Below are 18,972 nucleotides of genomic sequence, written 5' to 3' on the forward strand. Positions count from 1 at the left end.
TTCTACAGAAAAGAAAAACAGGCAAAAGCTGAAACAATAAGTAGACTCTGCAGTAGGTAAAATTACAGCAGAATTAAACGGAGAGCCGGCCATTATTACCTAGAACTTGTAACAAATACATTGTGTAACTTGTGAGGATAATAGATAGCCACAGGAAAAAGGCTCTTAATTTACTATCTTTATACTCATCGGGCCATCAAACAATAATCCTTGGTCTATAGAGTGGGATCACGGTATCTTGTTACATTAAGCAGAGGGATTTGCCCTACCGTCAGCGACATCTATTGATACTCACTGAGGTACTACAACAAAGAGAATTTTCGATCGTAAATACAGTTATAATATCTTACAAAGACAAATGTGTATGTATTTATAAAGTAAGTATAAATAAAAATATATTCTTTGTGATGCATAAGTAATACACTGTTACGATATTTGTCATTTTGATGTTCTATTAGTTGTGAATAGTTAAGTAAAACTCTTACATGTTCTTTTAATGCTCATTACGGAAATTATAGTGTTAAAAGCAATGTTAATTACAAACACAAAAATTATTAGGTTACTGGCAAACTGGTTATTCGAGTACGAGGGTAAACCTTCGCAATATGTAGATAGATTGATACAAAATACGAGTCAACCTTGTAAAGGAAACAAAAAGAAAATTTTATTAAAGAAGAATCAGATATTGAGTATCGTTAGCTGAAATGATTGATTATTGTTTGGTGAACAAACACAATTTGGCACACAATCTTACTTACATCAAGGCAGCGCTCGAGAGAATCACTGTAGCGCTGGAAATATAATATACGTACAAAGTAAGAAATAATACTTAATAATTTCAAGATATTACAAACCAGAACCAAAATATATTTCCGACATTGACATGATTGGATATGAAAGAACGCGTTATTATATTCTCTGCAAATACTGATGAATGAATTGCTCAATATGGCTACAGGAAGTATTAAATTTTACTTTCATAACGGTTCATTACATGATTCGGTACGAGTTTCGGAATAAGATATTGTTAGGGCACCCCTTACATAAATATGTATGAAATCGGATAAAGTAAATATGTTGTATTGTTTTGTACGAAAGAACAAACTACTCAACAGGTGCTGAAACTTTCTTCGGCATTTATTCTGTTACGAATTAATATTTCCTCAAAGGAAAGAAGTATAAGTAAGTAGATAGCGTAACTCTCGACAAAAGCGAGGAATATAACAGCTAGTTGTGTTTCTGTTACTGCGTTACACTACAATACAATTCTCTTGACAAATTGTAGCGAGTTTCCCACAAACAAAGTGCTCTCGACGAGAACGAGCTATGTTTCACGGTTTACAACGAACTTTAATTGCGTAATCTGATACTACCCGTCTGTAAAGAGTTCTGAAGAAATAAATTGCTCACTTTTATTATGAATCGATTTAATTGCAGTTTGCTTTATTTAAAAACTTGTTTCATCCCAACAAGATCTCGAGTTTGTAAGCCGTAGCTTCAGTGACGCAATGCGATTTACAGTAAAAGGGTTCAATCCGGATGCTATAAAAACTATGTGGAACGGTCAGCGCCAAATTTAGAAACAATTTATGAAACTGAAACCTCACACTAAAAATGCCTATATCCATCCGTAACCGCAACATAGATGAGCGATCATCTAAAGGTTTTGTAAGCATAAATGTAGTAAAATTTAAAAGCGTACCCTTGAGATCCTGAGTGGTTGGTTTTGATCGGCGCCGCCGTGCATGCGGAAGCCCCACGGCGCGCCGCCTGTCAACTCCACCTCCTTAGCAGTCATCGCCTTCTTCTCACTCCATTGGCTTTCACGTTCACAATACACAAATTCACTTCCAAAGTAAACTGTCAATGGGTCGCCAACTTTTATTCATGTCATAGAAAATATTAAAGCGTAAACTGGAAGCCCGTAGTCATTTTATATCACAATATTGTTATATTCAGTCAATTTTGCGCTGGAAGCTTGAGCGGTGGGATTTCAGCCTGTAACAAATATTATTAAACATGTAACATGATTCTGTGGCAGGTTTAAGTTGGTATAACTTATACTTATTCTGTGTTGATTGACGTTCGTAATTACTTAAAGGTGTTTAGTAATTAGTAGGTGAATAATTACGTTATTCGAGTCGGTTAGCCGCCGTCGCAGGCTTCCAATATTGGAATAGGATACCCCAATCATACGGTTGCGTTACTCAATCACTTCTAACAGCTTGGGTGGTTTGTATATTTAGTTTTATGAGCCGTCCTCGTGAAAGCTTAAATACCTCATAAAGAAGTTCATAAACTATGCTACAGGCAACAGATGGTCCAGAACGGAACACAAACTGTTAATGAAAAACCAATATACCTAACAATGCCTTGAGGATTTCTATCTATAACAACATTTTTCGGATTTTCTACACAATTATAGCTTATTTTCACGCTTCTTTATATAAATACAAATGTTCTACTATTAAAATCATTGGAAGCGTAATTTACAAACGAGATACATACATCTCATTTCTAATTATAGACCAAATTATATATTCACTCTAATTATAGACCAAATGATAGATCGCAGGTTTTCATCGCTGTATATTCTGTTTCGATCTATGTGAGCATTTAAAGCGTAACTGGGTAAAGAGCAGTGTCGTAAACTAAAAGTAATTTTATTTGAAGCGAGGTCAGTGTGTAACGCTGAATTATTTTGAGACTATGATGCAGACTTCATAGAGGCCGAAGGTCGAGACTTACGTACAATATGAATCATTTTTCAATTTACGCTACAATTTCCGTAACAAATGGGTAATATTAAGGCAGATAACCGCACGTATGAATGTAACCGCGTTGTATCAAATGGGATCTAACTGAAATGTTGCGGTCAGTCCGTGCCCGTAAGCGAACAGCTTGCAGCCAGCATTTGACAAATGCGTAAACATGTTCCCATTTCCACTATCATAGTGACAACGCAAAGCCTGTTCAGTGACACTCTTCGCTATTAAATTGTTTGCTTGCCTGCATTGTTTGTGTTTGCGAATTTACGGTAATTACGTGTTAATTATCGCTTTTGTTAACATCATCATATTTTAAATGATGTAGAACCTATGCAGTGAAATATGACATGCCAGTTTTATTTTCAGGCAGTAGCTCTTTACCTCACCATAGATTTTTAATTTTAAGTACATACTTATTAAGGTAAAGTACCTACTTCTTGTATTCATATCTTTAGATCATGAGATGTGACAAAATTTCAGAAACAATAGCTTCTTTGTCAAAAAACAAGTTTGTGCTCAATTTACGATTCCTAGGTTTAATATGGGAAATTTATGATCAATTCTGACGCAACCGTTTAGTTGAACGTCTGCATAAACCTTTTACTACTAGAAATAAAATGTCAGCTTCCACCATAAGCTAAACAAAGGTTTTAAATATAGCAGTTAAGAGACTTAATATATAAAAACACACTGTTCGAAATATATAAAGAGTAAATAATCCTGTTGCCCGGTGGATACCCTATTCTCAATTTTCTTGTTTTCATTATAATCTGAAGTACAAAGCCAACAAAAAAAGAAAAATAGTACAAATTCTCAACACAGTGAGATTTGAGAAATTTCTGTTTCAATAGAATATTATCAAACTTTCAGATATCTAAGGATTCCTCCCTCACGACAATGTTGCTAAGCCGATAGTGTTACAGACGTTCGTCAAATGTGTACCGCGAGGCGTGAAATACCTGAACGTCCACTTGTATGCTAAACATGTTGGAAATGACGTCAAAAGGTATTCGTAGATTCATATAATGCTGTTTATTTCAGAGCGCGATAAAAGGCTTCGAGCGCAGAGGCCTCAATTCGGCGGAAGTGTGCGAGTGGCACATGAATTGGGCCGCCACCTCTGAACAACCGTGTCAGCTCCAGTGACCTTACTAAATGAGTATTTTGAGCACATAAACAACGAAATGAAAATGTCAATATTCATTTAGTACTAACAGTGAATGGAGGCTGGATAGCTTCGGACGGGAACGACGTGAAATGTCTGCTTTTAATTCGAAACGAGTTACGTTTAATTACGTTACCTATCGATTTGTTTCTCCCTATGCTTAAGCAAGTGTTCGACGAAACTACGAAATACTACAATTACGTATTCCATATCTCATTTTCAGAATTGTAAGTGTCTTGTTAAGTGATCCACTAAACAGACTCTTTTATAAATGACGTGATGCCGTCTATATTCTAATGAGGTCAATAATTGAGAGTCTTTTATTCATGGTCTCTAGTGTTAAAGAACTGAGTCATTCGAAATTGGTCATGAACATATAACCAAATTATAGGTAGGTATATTTTGTAAAAGCTCGCTTGCCAAACATAGGTTTTAAAGGTGTATGAATCCGCTTCTTTTACAGCGGACTTTTTAATGAGAGTTTGTGTTGAATAAGAGGTTCGACCTATGTTTTGAAGGATTAAATATTTATATTATTCATGTCAAAAATAAACATAAATATTTAACACCTAAATACAAAACACATGTCTAAGCTACTTCGCAACAAACTAAAATAGAGCACAGCGTAGATTTTAGACCCGAAAGCTTTGAAATTTCGATTCTACGAAACAGCTTTGTACTACATGCACACAAACGTAGGTACTTACCTACATTACTACATGTTCGCAACGTTTTCCCCAAATATTTCATATTCAGTAATAATTTCCAAATGGATATCGATATGGAACGGCTCGACATTTTCCTGACAGATGCTAATATTTACATATGCATATGTCGCAAATACACACGTTTCCTATGAATAATATTGTAATTTGTCCTATTTAGAACTAGTTATTCCCTGAGCATGATTTGTATTTGAAATGTACTGAAATTTCCAATTTTAGCGATCGGAAATCTAAATGATTTGCTATTTGATAAGCTCGAATTTATTAATAATAACAAAAATAATACTGTTATAAAAAACTTAGCATTTTTAGCAGCAGAGGCAACCTTAGTTGTAGTTTTGTCTATTAGGCATTTAATAAATCTAAACTAATAGCCTAAATAATTTACTAAGCTTGATAAAGATCATATAACAAATACAATCGACAGGTAGGAGTTTATCTGACGTAAATAGATCAACGTCAAGCCGAGTGTCAGTCAAAGACGTTCGAGCTTATAATAGATCGATCGGAGTGTGACTCACGCTGCATTTGGTTAATCGAAGGTTAAATATAACGGTAACATTACACAATGTTTATAATAGCAGACTTATCGTAGACGCGTTGGTGCGATTTATTTTCGAAATCTATCAAAATGATTCCGGTCAGCTTCGTATATTAAGTGGGCTAATGCGAATAAATCATATTTCGAAAGGGCTGCCAATACGTCGGTACTTTTAATGTGATTACAAGTACTTAAAATCAACTGTAATACATATTTTTAGTACAGCAACTATTTGGACTAGTAAAGATACCAACTGATTGATGTTCCCATAAATTTTTAATGGGGTAAAGACTTAAAACGTAAATTGAGATCGCGTATTTTGATGTTCTTAAATGTTATTACCAGTTATTACCATTATGTCCAGTCCACGACCATTGTGTTTCATGTTCGGACCGTACTCAAAGATTAAGCCGAGGTAACCGAAGCAAAAAATAATAACAATAAATACAATCGGAGAAAGTATAATACTAGCACGTAACAAAGGTTTAATAGGGCGCATGTCGCGGTTTCTGTAATTAATTAAATTGACCCTTACCCTTGGACCACAGAAAGTACCCTAACAGCCCGTTACACAATCTAAATTGAACTCTAATTCGGTGTGTTAAAATTTGTTTTTGATATCGGAATTAAAGAATTAGGAGTGTCCAAGAATTTCGTATTTTATTAGTTCGAATGGCTCACCTAGTGATTTCCTAAAGGGTCTGCTATTAAGGGAGTGGGTTTATCCCTCCTCCCAGCGTTAGTAACAAGTTTATATTTAGGGTTATTAGAGGAACATTTCGTATTTCTACGTAAATTTTACGATTGTAACAAATCTAAAGTCCTGTGAAAGTTCCAATAACTTAGTTATTTCGCAAAACATTGTAAAATGATTAAATAGAAATGTTGAAAATTCTATCAATTTGAATATTGGAGTTTTTACACGTGGCTCTAAATCCTGGAAACAAATAAATGGAATAAACGAGCAATCCGAAATATTGAAAAATGATTATATTGCACCAGATTTAAACAGATACACCTATTATAGTTTATAGAACATTTTTTATACAGGTTAGTTTTTCACAAAAACGTTAAAAATAATATAAACGTTTTTAGAAACATTTTCAAGTACCTCTTCTGTAAAAAATATAGACTTTTCAAATTTATGAAAATGTTGTTGCTGTAATATTTGTATACAAATACATCCTAATAAAGGTGCAGTATCTGACAATACACAGGATTGATGGCGGATGTAGCGACGAAGTTACGTTGCCACCTAGATTTATACTTGTGTCGCCTTATTCAATACCAGTTTATTACACACGTGATACCTCGCTGAAAGGAGCATAGAATACAGTTTATCTGTTCCCTTTAGATGCCCAGACATCAGACATAAACACGTGAAAAGTAAATAAGACGTCATACGAACAAATAATAATAAGTATTAAAATATTTTCGTTAATTAAAAACATAAATATATATCGGATATCGCCTGTCGACATTCTGTAAACAAACGTTTTCTCTACAACGTATGTACAACGTCATTTTGAGCTCTATTACTTTTGCTAATGGGTCCGGTGGAACATAAATAAATTCGTTTGATAAAGCGTCCATAACGTTATTTCCGATTGAAATGTTGGTACAGATGTTTCTGAACTTTTCTGAAGTTAATGTTATATAAATTACACGAAGACCACGTGTCCGAACTATAATATTGAATCATATAAAATAGGTCAATGTGATTGCACGAGCAAAACCAGTGTACGTTAATGTACAACTCTGCTTCCATAGTTTGTAACCCATTTCCTAGGACTAAGAGCCTACGAATAATTAATTACTTCATCGAATTTTCCCGTATGGAGTTTGTCCAGCACAAAGTGAAAATATACAGTAGGCACTTAATTAAAATGGTGCGCCAGTTTCATTTTAAGCTTTTATCAATTGTTAATTTTGTTTTGTAAGAACATCCACCTGTAAAATTGGGACAATTACAAATGAGTAATACAATGGCTTGATTATGAGATAATTTCTATTAGGAACATTGGCCGCTTTTCAACATAACAACAAGAAGATTTTGTGTTTATTTCTAGATGAACTGAATCATTGTTGATCTCGTAATTTGGAGTCAGTAATTTCAGATAGATGCGTACAAGTGGGTAATAATGATACTAATCATCATTACAGCGATTAGGTAATTACGTCGATACAACTTGTCATTACGAGAAAACCGGCCTTTGTTTGACAATGGAACACTGAGTAGGCTGTAACTGTCATTAAATACATTGTCTTTGAGAAGAAAGTGTCTTCAGACTTTGAGACCACGTTTAACGAACCTACTTGTGTATTTATTAGTCCCTTTAATTTTCTCTTCAACTACACTGTACACCGTGTCAAACTTATTTTATATTAATTAAAAACACCGCATTAAAATGTCTGTCCCTGCCGTCAGTGTAATAAATAATCACGAAAGTTTCAATAACTAAGTCCAGGTTGTTTGAGGAAAATACGTTTTGATTTATTACAAAGTTCTTTGTGATGCGAAGTCGGGTAACACTAAATCGCATTATGAAAACAAATAAATATATCAAAGTTCATAACTTTGTTATAGATAACTTAAAAATAAACCTTTTGTTAATTTAGTCTCTTGTTTTACCAAAAAATAGATTACTTTAGAAAAGACTTCATTCATAATTGAGATCGGAAAAAGGAGTTTTATAAACTAACAGAACAAAAATCCAATTAAAGGAAATGAAAATAGACCTACAGAACAAGCAGTTCGCACAACGAAGCACATAGAGCTGGAACTAATCCTCACAGCTTGTCTGGGAAACAAAACGCTTCTTGCAAATTACAATGACTTACTCGCCAACGTGTAGTTTTTCTGAGGATTTCGTTTCATGTTCCGAGTCCATATCTCGCGAACCAGCTACAAAAGCCCACAAAACGTTGCGCCAACGGATGCTCGTTCATTTGCTGCCCCTGAATTTATAGCTGTCGTGCCACTAAATGCATATTCTGCTCAAATCGCTAACATACTTTATTGCGCAGCTTTCCGCTGGAAATATAAAACGCGACACGTTTCATTTGGCCGGATTTACTATGCGAAAAAACTTTTGTACTTTTGCGCAAATATGCGTTATCTATTCGGATGTTTTTCTGGGTAACCGAAAATATAATATGTTAAACAAACATTTTATTTGTACTCAGTAAGAAAGTAGAGACTCCATAATAAAGGATGTTTTATACAAACGTTATGTTACAAATATGTCGATATACTTTTGGAATGTTGGTTTAATCAAAATATCCAATCCATAAATAGTAATCAGTAAACAAATATGGATCTGTGTATTCATCCTCCTACGGTTTACGCACATAACAGGTTTTAATGTAATCTACATAAGAATGAGGAGCCAATAAATATTAAAATCATAGCGTATTCACATACGAGTTCCTTTTTATTTATTTAACATATTGACGACAAATAGAGATTATGGACAAAGCAATATTTTACCGTTCTTCTTATGAAATAAAAATAGATAAGAATTTGAATGCAAGGTTTCTTCACGATGTTTTTTTTCATCGTTGGAGCAAGTGATAATTGAGTATTTCTAATACTCACATAACTCCGAAAAGTCATCGTGATGGAAACTTGCACGCCTAAAAAATGTTTAACGCATTTCCCGAGGGGACGCAAGTACTGAAACAAGGATTGAAGCCGCACTTAGCTAGAATGGTAGGAGACCTTGGGCAGTAAGAATATTATAATATATTTTATTAAAAATTATGCTTAAACTTCAATTTTCATATATATCCCGTACTATATCTGCGGCTAACACGAACCATATCTATCAAATAGTATGGTTTCTAAGAAAACATAGCTGCACATTGCAAGCAATAATGAGCAGTAGCGGTCGGATCACTATACGCTTTTGTAGTATTAACAGAGCTCTCAGCTGCACTCTGTCAAAGGCCACTTTGTTACGAGTAAGTACCAAGATAATATTAGTCAACGACCCTCAGTATTTACTCTACCTCATTGTATGAGAACGTACTTTGACTAGTGCAAAGTACAATGCATTTGCTGTCTTCCAAAATAGTATAGACCGCATAATTTAACGATTCTAAACATGACCTAATCATAGAATTTTACGTAAATGAACCGCCTGTATATAAATAGGTTTTTGCCAATAAATGTTTAATAAATCTATATTAATGTTTTGACGTCCATTTTTATGGAGAAAACAGACTTGCAGACCATTACTCATAATGATTTATGAACTGAATACTTATTGGTCTTTCACCAAACGAGCAATTACTATAATTGCATTGATCCTATTATTAATAAGCTTTGAACATATATAACGTGACATATTGTATTGCATGGTTAATCATTATATTTTATTTATCAACACATTTCATAAAATATTTGATTGTTTTTAATAACAATAAATATTTGTTATGTGTTGTTATGCATCAACAATTTATTTGATACAATAACATCTTGAATGTTTCCGGTTGCATAGTTGCATTTTTACTAAAATAAGTGAACAACCTACGCATATTTCATTTAGAAACCTACATTCAGTAATATTGTATTTTTTTGCGTCAAGCATAGTATTAAAACAAGACTATTGACAATGAGAGCTTCACAAAAAAACAAAAATACAATATAATCTCTCAAAAATGTTAAGTTTATGACAAGTTACGAGGGTTATTTCAAATATCAAAAGACATATTTTTACATAAACCATCAGAGCCCACAGGGATCGTAGGTTCAAAATAAATTAAAATATCATCATCATCACTGACCGCTAACAAAATTTCATTACTTGAAACCGAGACTCTTCGTTCTGTAGAAAAATAAAAACACGGTAAAATGAAAATTCGAAATAGAGCATTTGACTTGGAAAATAAAACCACATAATTATATTTCCCATTATCTAACTTTATGGTACGTATCACATACGAGAGAATAAAAAAGTGTGTATATGATAAGAATAAAATATACGATAGGAATTACCGTGGCACACAAATATGGGCTATGTGTACATGTGGCCCGGATATACGAGGGCCGGGCAATTTAACCAGAATATTGGTGACGCAATACTTGCATATTTTAAACCCGGAATTTTATTTCCATTGGAATTTTGCCAACTCCTCATTTGGTGAACACTAACAGATATCCTTTTAAAATATGTGAACGTTTTGTTATTGTGAATTATTGGCGATAAATTAATACTTATTACAATAATTAATTATTTCAATACTGTGAATTGACAATGTGATAAATGTTTACTACACTCACAATGTTGTTTGTGTTGGCCCAATTATTTGGTTGGTGTTAAATGGGTTAAGTCACAATCTGGTCAATACAAGTTAACTGACTTCACATGTTTGTTATATTTATAAATAACAAAATTTTGACTACTACTACGAATACAAATCAGTAGAAAATCTATTTTTTATTATTGAAGTTGACTGTTTTCGTTTTACGGGAAACGTAAACGTGACTTAGGTATATGCAAGTATTCATGAAACTGTAAGATCAAAAGAGACAGAAATCATCAACATTCTGACATCGTGTACAACTCTCGACGCAGTTCAAAGTTATCACATGGAATATATTTTCATATTTAAAATATTCCTCGTAAAATAAAGTATTAAGGAAAACGTAGAAAGTAAAGGAAGGAGCGTGAAGTGAATACAAGCAGTTTGTTTTAAACAGACATTTAATTATGGCAAAATGTTAGTCTCAACGAAGGCTCAGAAGATAACAGTCCAGCTGCTGCGACGTGACATCCAAACCCGAAACGTGACTGGCTACTTTAGCGATTTAGCATTTGGTTTGTTAAAGAAATATATCCTACTAATAATATAAATGCGAAAGTTTGTGAGAATGTATGTATGTATGTATGGATGTTTGTTACTCTTTCACGCAAATTCTAATGAACCGATTATGATAAAATTTGGTATATAGGTAGCTGCAAACCCAGAATAACACATGGGCTACTTTTTATCCCGAAGTTCCCGAGGGATCGACGAACCGAGGGACACGGGAAGGGTTTTCACGCGGACGAAGTCGCGGGCGGCCTCTAGTCGTTCTATATTTCAAATAGACGAGACGAAACTAGGTATACATTGAAGTAAATTATATATTCAACAAATAATCTTTTGAATTAACCGATCGTTATTATTTCGGTACAAGATCAACAATAATAATTAATTTGCATAAACTTCTAACTAGCTTAAAATAAAACAAGACTCAATGGATCGCCGGTACCAGAACATAACTTTTCACAATATCGATCTAACTCTATTCTAACAAAACTCGATGGTAAGTAGAAATAAAAGGTATTTTGTTACTAAATTGTAATTAACTACCACGTCGACTTTCCTCGCAAAATTAAAAATTAGTAGGTACACTGCTATTTCACTCAACAAAAATAGCCCATGAAAATGTTTACCTTTTTTGATACTATGAGCAGAAAGAGGTCCGTTTTAATGAAGGTAAGTTTGTACGTACACACACTACGCACATTACACTAGATTGTATGCAGTACTTACACCTACGCGTCTAGTCTGGGTGTAGCATATAATTGTGCACAATGAATCAGAACTTTCACTTCTCGATATTCTATTTCTGACGTAGATCTATCATTATGCTCAATTTATAAATAGATAGTTGCTGTTTGAAAATGTCTTCTTTATCTATTATACATTTTTCGTTTAAACACTTTTTTCCTTAGCTGGAATACATTCCACGTAGGAAACATTACGGGACGCTAACAGATAAAAAAGGTCACCTTCGTGAAACGGCCAATGAAATCGTAAGAAGAGATGACAATCAGTAGGAATCACGCTATCAGCCGGACGCTAGATCCTCGTGAGTCCGCTACCCGAGATAGCCGAGCAATAAACTACCCCCACACCACTGCTCGTTCACGATGAAAACTCCCCAGTTTTTATATCCACGCGAAACACCGCAGAATAAATGGATTTTTGTGGTACCACTGCATTCAGTGCAAGTGCACTCCGCAAAGCGTAGAAAAATACAAGTAACTTTGCGAGAATAACTGCGTAATCATATTTTTAAAAACCTGGCTTTAGCAGTAAACTAAGAAAACTATGTCGATAACATAATTTGCAGAGCGGGAAGGAATAGACTACGTATAGACAATTTTAAATTGCATCTCGACAAGTCTCTTAAAAAGTAATCATTATAGCAAAACTTAGAAAATAATTTGTGGAAACACATTAAGATAATCACTGCATTTTCAAGTTTAGTAGGGACTTTCTACGAACGCAATTAAAAGTTAAATACATGTTTTCATGGAAACATTGAACTTGTAAAAACCCCGTTTTTGCTCATTATTAGTTTTTACAGTGGTTTTGTGTGGGTAAACAGATCGAAGGTAAACGAAAATTAGTCTTTTAAATTTGCCGAAATCAGATTACCCAGATTTTGAATTAATACATATTCTTGTATTTTCTTTTACCTTATTTAAAGCTACGTACCCCACGGGAACTTGGCAATCTACGTTTTAACTACTTAAGTCTTAAAAGAAAACCCCGAGCTAGCACGCAATGAGACAAAGTAACTTAATGCTATTACTTGTCCGTGTTGGACTTCCATTGTTGGAATCGAGTTAAATAGGCACGTAATACAAACTAAGCTAAAGAGTCATTAAAATAGTAATACGAGTTTTATTACGTATGTATTATTTATTTGTGGTTGCATGCATCTGGTGTGCAATAAATTTGAGGATAAGTCAAGGGAAGTTAAAGTACGACAATAAAAAAAAACTAATCCGTCGATAACGAATGCGGGACCGTACCGGGCTGTAGGGCGAGGGAGTTGGGGTTGACCGGTGAACGGTCACCCGATAACTGAAGAGCCATATGTCAACAGATTTATAGCAGGACTATACGAAAATTTGGTTAAAATTTTGATTATATTAGGTACATACTAGATGACCCGCGCAACTTCGCTTGCGTCACCGAAGAGAGAATGGGTCATAATTTTCCCCGTTTTTGTAACATTTTTCGTTGCTACTCCGGCCGTAGCATGATGTTAAATAGCAGCTATAGCTTTCCTCAATTCGAACAAGTAGTTTCTGAGGTTAGCGCATTCAAACAAACAAACTCTTCAGCTTTATAATATTAGTATAGATTTTTTCCTTTTGAAATAGGTACATTTAGTCAAAGTCAAAACGTTGTCGCTCTTCTAAAATCTAAGATAAAAACTAAAGTGGCATAAAAGCTCTTATCCAACTGTATTTAAACAAACTTAGGCGTAATCGTACCTGCTTAAACTGTAATCTGTCTCTAATCTAGCATAAGAATATTTAAAACACTAGTTTACTCACATTAAATTCTTTGAGTAACTTAATAAATAACTTATGCCGTTTGAAGACTTTCTCTATCAATTTTCATTTACAATTCCAATTCGTGCCATCTTTTATTTACTGAAATTGTTCAAAGTTTATTGATCATTTTGTAAATGTTTTCGGCCAGGTATAATAGGTACTTGTTTTAGCATGCTGTTGCAATAAAATTACTTTGAGAACGAAATATTTTGACAGGTTCATGTTATGTTGCTCGTTTCATAAGATATCCGATGCCTATAGTGTTATAAGAGTTTGAGATAGGAGAAAGTTACTTATCTCCAAAACATTATTCGATTAGGTCCTTCCTTCGCTACCGTATTCAAAGTCAAGGTTTCGAGATAGAGTAAGTACCATATAAATAAATGACTGTTGTAATAACTGGCTGCAAACACTCATTCATATATTATCATTATGTCATAAGTACCAATAAAATTTTAATTCAGTCTTTGTTATCTTCTAAACTGCCTAAACTACGTCATCCTTACGTAATTGAGAGTCGTAAAATGATTATGACCTATTAAACTGCTAGAATTCGGCATCGCGAGTCAAATGTATATTCCATTAATCATTTAGAGGATCTTCGTTAATAGAGATGAAGTTTTCGACAGTCAATGTTCCGACAAGGACATTCCCCGTTTTAGCAATTGCCTACAAGGTGGTGCTTAAGTACATACGTGCCTTACGACTTCATGAGGGTATCAACGTAAGTAGAGGTAGGTATTGCGTAGAGAGTGGCAGTGAAAAGGGTTGGGTCAGCGATAGATAAGGCCGGACAGTTGCCAACGTCATTGTCAGGTCGTAAAGCCATCGCGAAAAATCCGCCTTATCAAGATCTTTTTTAATTTTTTTCAATTTAAGCCATGTTTTAGCAAAGATGATTATCTGCTGTCAGTCTCCCACACTCAACTCGCCGGATATTGAAAATATAAACGGTTAAGTCATTTTTTTGCGACAGTGTTTTATAATAATTTTTGGACTCAATATTTCAAGCAATTAATGGAGACTATATTTAGAGTTTTTGGGATGAGTAATGATGTCTATCGCTTTAAGTGGTTCATTTAGAAATAAATATAACCTTTGATATTTTCTTGTTACACGAATAAAGAGTGAAAACATTCTTTGTATTTCTATTCCATTGTTTGGAATTTAACACTGATCAAAACAACTTGTATGTATTGTCTTGTTAGGCGAGTTAGATGTGTGCTGGTTATTCAGGCCTTTAACATCGTTAAAGGTACCTATATATCCTTGCTTTTCACTCTTGTTGTAGGAAAAGAATAGGATTTGTAAACTTATATATAGCCCTACACAATAGTTTGATAAACGTAAAATATATATAAGAAAGTATTATTTACTAGCTATGTTCGACAATAATGCTATCGATCACTTGTACACAAGTAGAATGCACAAATCGACTGAGCTTATTCCAGTAATGCAATAGGCAGATTTTGTACCCACAATCCTCCTATCACAAGCTCGATGCCGTACTCATCATGATTACGTAGCTTTATTCGGCGAAGGATTACGAAAACTTCACCAATTTTAGCATTGTTATAAACGAAAAATACCAATCCAGTCCGAAGTAAAAGCTTGTAAACGTTTTGAAACACTGCCATGAATTAACGTAGATTTCGATCAAATAAATAAATTAAAATGGCAATTAGTGAGAGTAACCGATACCGAAGATAAAGGCTCCCCTTGTTCATAGTTGCATTCAAATTAACGAATTAACATCTGTTCACTATCACATTCCATGAATCTTTCAGGGCTGAGTGGAATGATAATACCCAGACCTATCCAATATGCTGATTCGCTGCATTGCACTAAGTGGAATGTCTATCCGCGCGTTAATTTGTGCAATCAGTTGGATCTTACGCATTATTGTACGTATGTAGAGAACTACAATACGCACAACGCATACTAGATAATTGGTAATTGGAGAAAATAGTACCTACATAACTATAGACGTTTTGTTTTCGTAAGCTTAACGCATATTGGTGAACGGATATAATGTTTGTAATAACGGCTGATCTCATTTCTTTGCCCCCTTTATCAATCGACACTCCGGACACTCTTTTCAGCGTCTCATAATGGAAACAACTCTCGATTTCAGTAATAATTCATACACAAAGAGCACACATCAATCATTACAAAATATCTACCATAGAGTTTTAACCAGCCACATTGCAAAATCAATTTTAAATATTATATTTGTAATTGTGTATTATAATTGTAAGTATTATATATCCTTCTATTTCCGAATTTAGATACCACAACTATACATGTATTTAATTTACAATTACTAGCCTTATCTGACACAAGATATTGAATAAAACCATTGCAGAAGCACACAGAGGCTGCTACACGCAGTTAATTAAACGCATTACTGCGAGCTGCATGTTGCATAACCATCTCACGAGCAACGCGTACAGGCTTTGTGCCTATACGATACTGTACAGGACACCACAGAACATAATGGAATACTACATTCTAAGCATACGACTACCAGGCTGAAAGTACCTACGACAGTGCCAGAAGCGACTGGAATAAATTAGGACTAAACTAAATTTATGACCAATCCTTGCAACTATTGCTGTATAAATGAACGCGTTCGCACTCGGCTTCTCCTTTTGTCCTGTGTCTATGTAGGTACTTTTATGGCTAGGCAAAGGAAAAAATCTCAAGCTTGCGCGAAAAGCAATAAGGTGAGTTGTATTCAGAGCAGCCAGCGAGGCAAATACATGTCTGGCTATCAGTTTTTCAATAATGTGCATTGTAGGCGAACCAGTGCTAAATGGCTGCTGAAATCGATTTACGGATCGGTTTAACAAAAGGATCATTGTGGTAGAATAATAGCCAGACATCTTATTTAACGAGTAGCTTTCTATTTGTTCGTATGTCTAACGAAGTGTGGTTCCACATGTACGTTAATTAAGTCTACACCCGAGCTTTTAAGTTATTAGCAGAAACCAGAGAAAAGAAACAGGTACTAATAATGAAGTTTGTAAAACGTTTTCTGATTGAAACATTCATTATTTCGTACAATATTAGGTTTCCAGGGCGTGCGTAAACTCGTGGGCTAGTTGGCAACGTTAGACGCGTTTACGAAAGATTAATTACACTATGTTATCCAAGGAGCAAAGTTACGCTCCACCCACGCAAATAATTTGTACGGTCATATTTACCTACAGAAACAATCATGTCAGTTGTATGGAAATACGTTTATTTACCAATCTTATCATAGGCTCTATCAAACTGGGAACCACCCACGTAGAACTGATGCCAAGTCGTTTACGAATTCCAGCAGATCCTAAAAACAAACTGAACCACGTCATATCGCCTTTTGGTGTCTATCATGTGGTAGAGATATAAAAGAGCTCATCGCATATTTAGGCTACCTCACCAACCTACAAACATCTGTGATCAACACATTGTACTCACGCTTCATATGAAATTACAAATCTGTGGAACCTAAATAATCTAATAATATGACTGCTCTATCAAAATTTTGTTGCTGATGGTCAACAAGTCCAGATGTTTTCTACAAAATTATGAATGATCACGATACATGTATACATATGGTCATAAAGCGATAACAATGACAATCTAACTGCTTATTCGTTTATTGACTATACATATTGGTATTTATGGTATTTTTTATATTTTACGCATAAAATCGCGATTCGCGGTGATCACCAAATATCCACATTCCGTATAAAGTATGTGACATAAAAGGTTATAATAGACATTTTCATTTAACATAACTTGTTTGTTGTCGTGATGTTTTGACTACAGTGCCGTGTAGAAATTAACAAGTTATTAAGACTAATTAAAATTTATTGCGTGTAATAGAACACAAGTACGTACTTTTCAAGTGCCTTCAGTAATTATACGTGTCCTCTGTTTGTAAGAACGTGATTTATAATAACAGATATTTTAAGGTAATCAAATGTCTTCAGACCTGCTTATATTGAGGAAATTCTAATTAAATCGTTGGCCTTGGAGGCTTCATATTATTTAAAAGTTAATATAAACGGCAGGATGCGATTTGAGTTTGATCTATTAGGATGTTTTAGCAATCCTTCATCGACATACCTACATACTAATAAGCTCCGGTTAAAAGATTAACTTATGCGAGAATCTAATTCCGTAAACGTCATTTATTGCCTGTCTTATATTTCAAATAACGTGAGACGTTATTTTATCTAACTGTTACTGTAAAAGCCCGAACGGTGGTAAATCCTAAGATTTTCCGGTATAACCTAAGATTTACCAACTCGCAATGGTAAAAGTCCGAACAATTATTTTATTTCGAACTTTTACCTATATTCACTTGATGATATCGAGATGTCGCCGGAGCCCCGCCTCGCGGGGCTCCTCCTTCTGGGTGGTTAAAAAAAAATAACCTTCTAACCTAACCTACCCATGTCGCTATGCCCAAAACTCCTTCTTTATAACTATGTCACAGTATATAATTATACCGTGAAATAGTTATAAACATAGTTATGAAGGAGGTTTTTTTTTATATATCGTAACATAGTTTTTAAACTCTGGCTTGTTCGGACTTTTACCATTGAGAGTTGGTAAATCTTAGGTTTTACCGGAAAATCTTAGGATTTACCACAGTTCGGGCTTTTACAGTAACATAACTACAAAATAAAAAGTAAAAAAGCTTAATTTCTTACTTTGATTGAAACTTAACAAAAATCGTATCACGTTTAATACTATCTGTGGCCTCGCAGTTAATCGTGGAGCTGATTCAACTTCACCAAAAAACGAAATTTTAATTGCTAAAATTTTGTAATTTACTTCTCAAAGCTAACTTACTAAGCACACGTTATTCCATTAATATTTAATAACAGCAATTTACAGCAGTGTGAACGTTAGCCCGGTTAGTTTTAGACATTGGTCGGAAACTCATTTAGCTGGACAAATGGTAGCCGCACGAAGCCGGAGCTCTATTTTCTCCACGTTGTTATATTGTAACGTTGTAATTACAGCCTATAATTAGTGTGTAGTTTGATAAATGAACGCTGAATTATTTGTAATTTGTACCCAAGGACCCATTTTATAATAAGAGACTTAATTTTACAGCTTTACACACTATTATAGTAATCCACGACATTTACGAGACTACTTACCCTACTACTAAGAGCTACTTATTATTTATTGGGATAGACTAGTTTAAAACTAGTACTAGTAACTATGTCCCATCAAATCGAAAAAATACAAAAATAGGTAATAAAATTTGCTGAACGAATTCACATTTAATAAAATACAATTATTAATTAACTCCTTAATAATTCCCAATAAGACTCTAATCAGACAGAAAATTATATTATTAAAATTTACGACGCTGCTCTATAGATATTTGATTATTTTACTAATTTTAATTTATACATAGATC

The 18,972-nt window shown here is 34.2% G+C and overlaps 1 protein-coding gene across 4 annotated transcripts in view; it reads right to left on the minus strand.

The window, feature by feature from the left end:
- Positions 1–18,972, minus strand: part of LOC142973624 (uncharacterized) — a 125,942-nt gene that overhangs the window by 106,440 nt on the left and 530 nt on the right. For 3 of the 4 annotated variants that reach the window (XM_076115524.1, XM_076115521.1, XM_076115527.1), the window contains exons 2-3: positions 1,703–1,998; positions 759–791 (exon numbers count right to left, since the gene is read on the minus strand). In XM_076115524.1, coding sequence (XP_075971639.1) covers positions 759–791; positions 1,703–1,798 — 129 coding nt within the window. In that variant the 5' untranslated portion in view covers positions 1,799–1,998. The remainder of the gene's footprint in view (positions 1–758; positions 792–1,702; positions 1,999–18,972) is intronic. The other variant, XM_076115523.1, reaches the window with a different exon arrangement.

Source organism: Anticarsia gemmatalis, chromosome 6 (genome assembly GCF_050436995.1).
Source record: "Anticarsia gemmatalis isolate Benzon Research Colony breed Stoneville strain chromosome 6, ilAntGemm2 primary, whole genome shotgun sequence".
Lineage (NCBI taxonomy): Eukaryota > Metazoa > Arthropoda > Insecta > Lepidoptera > Erebidae > Anticarsia > Anticarsia gemmatalis.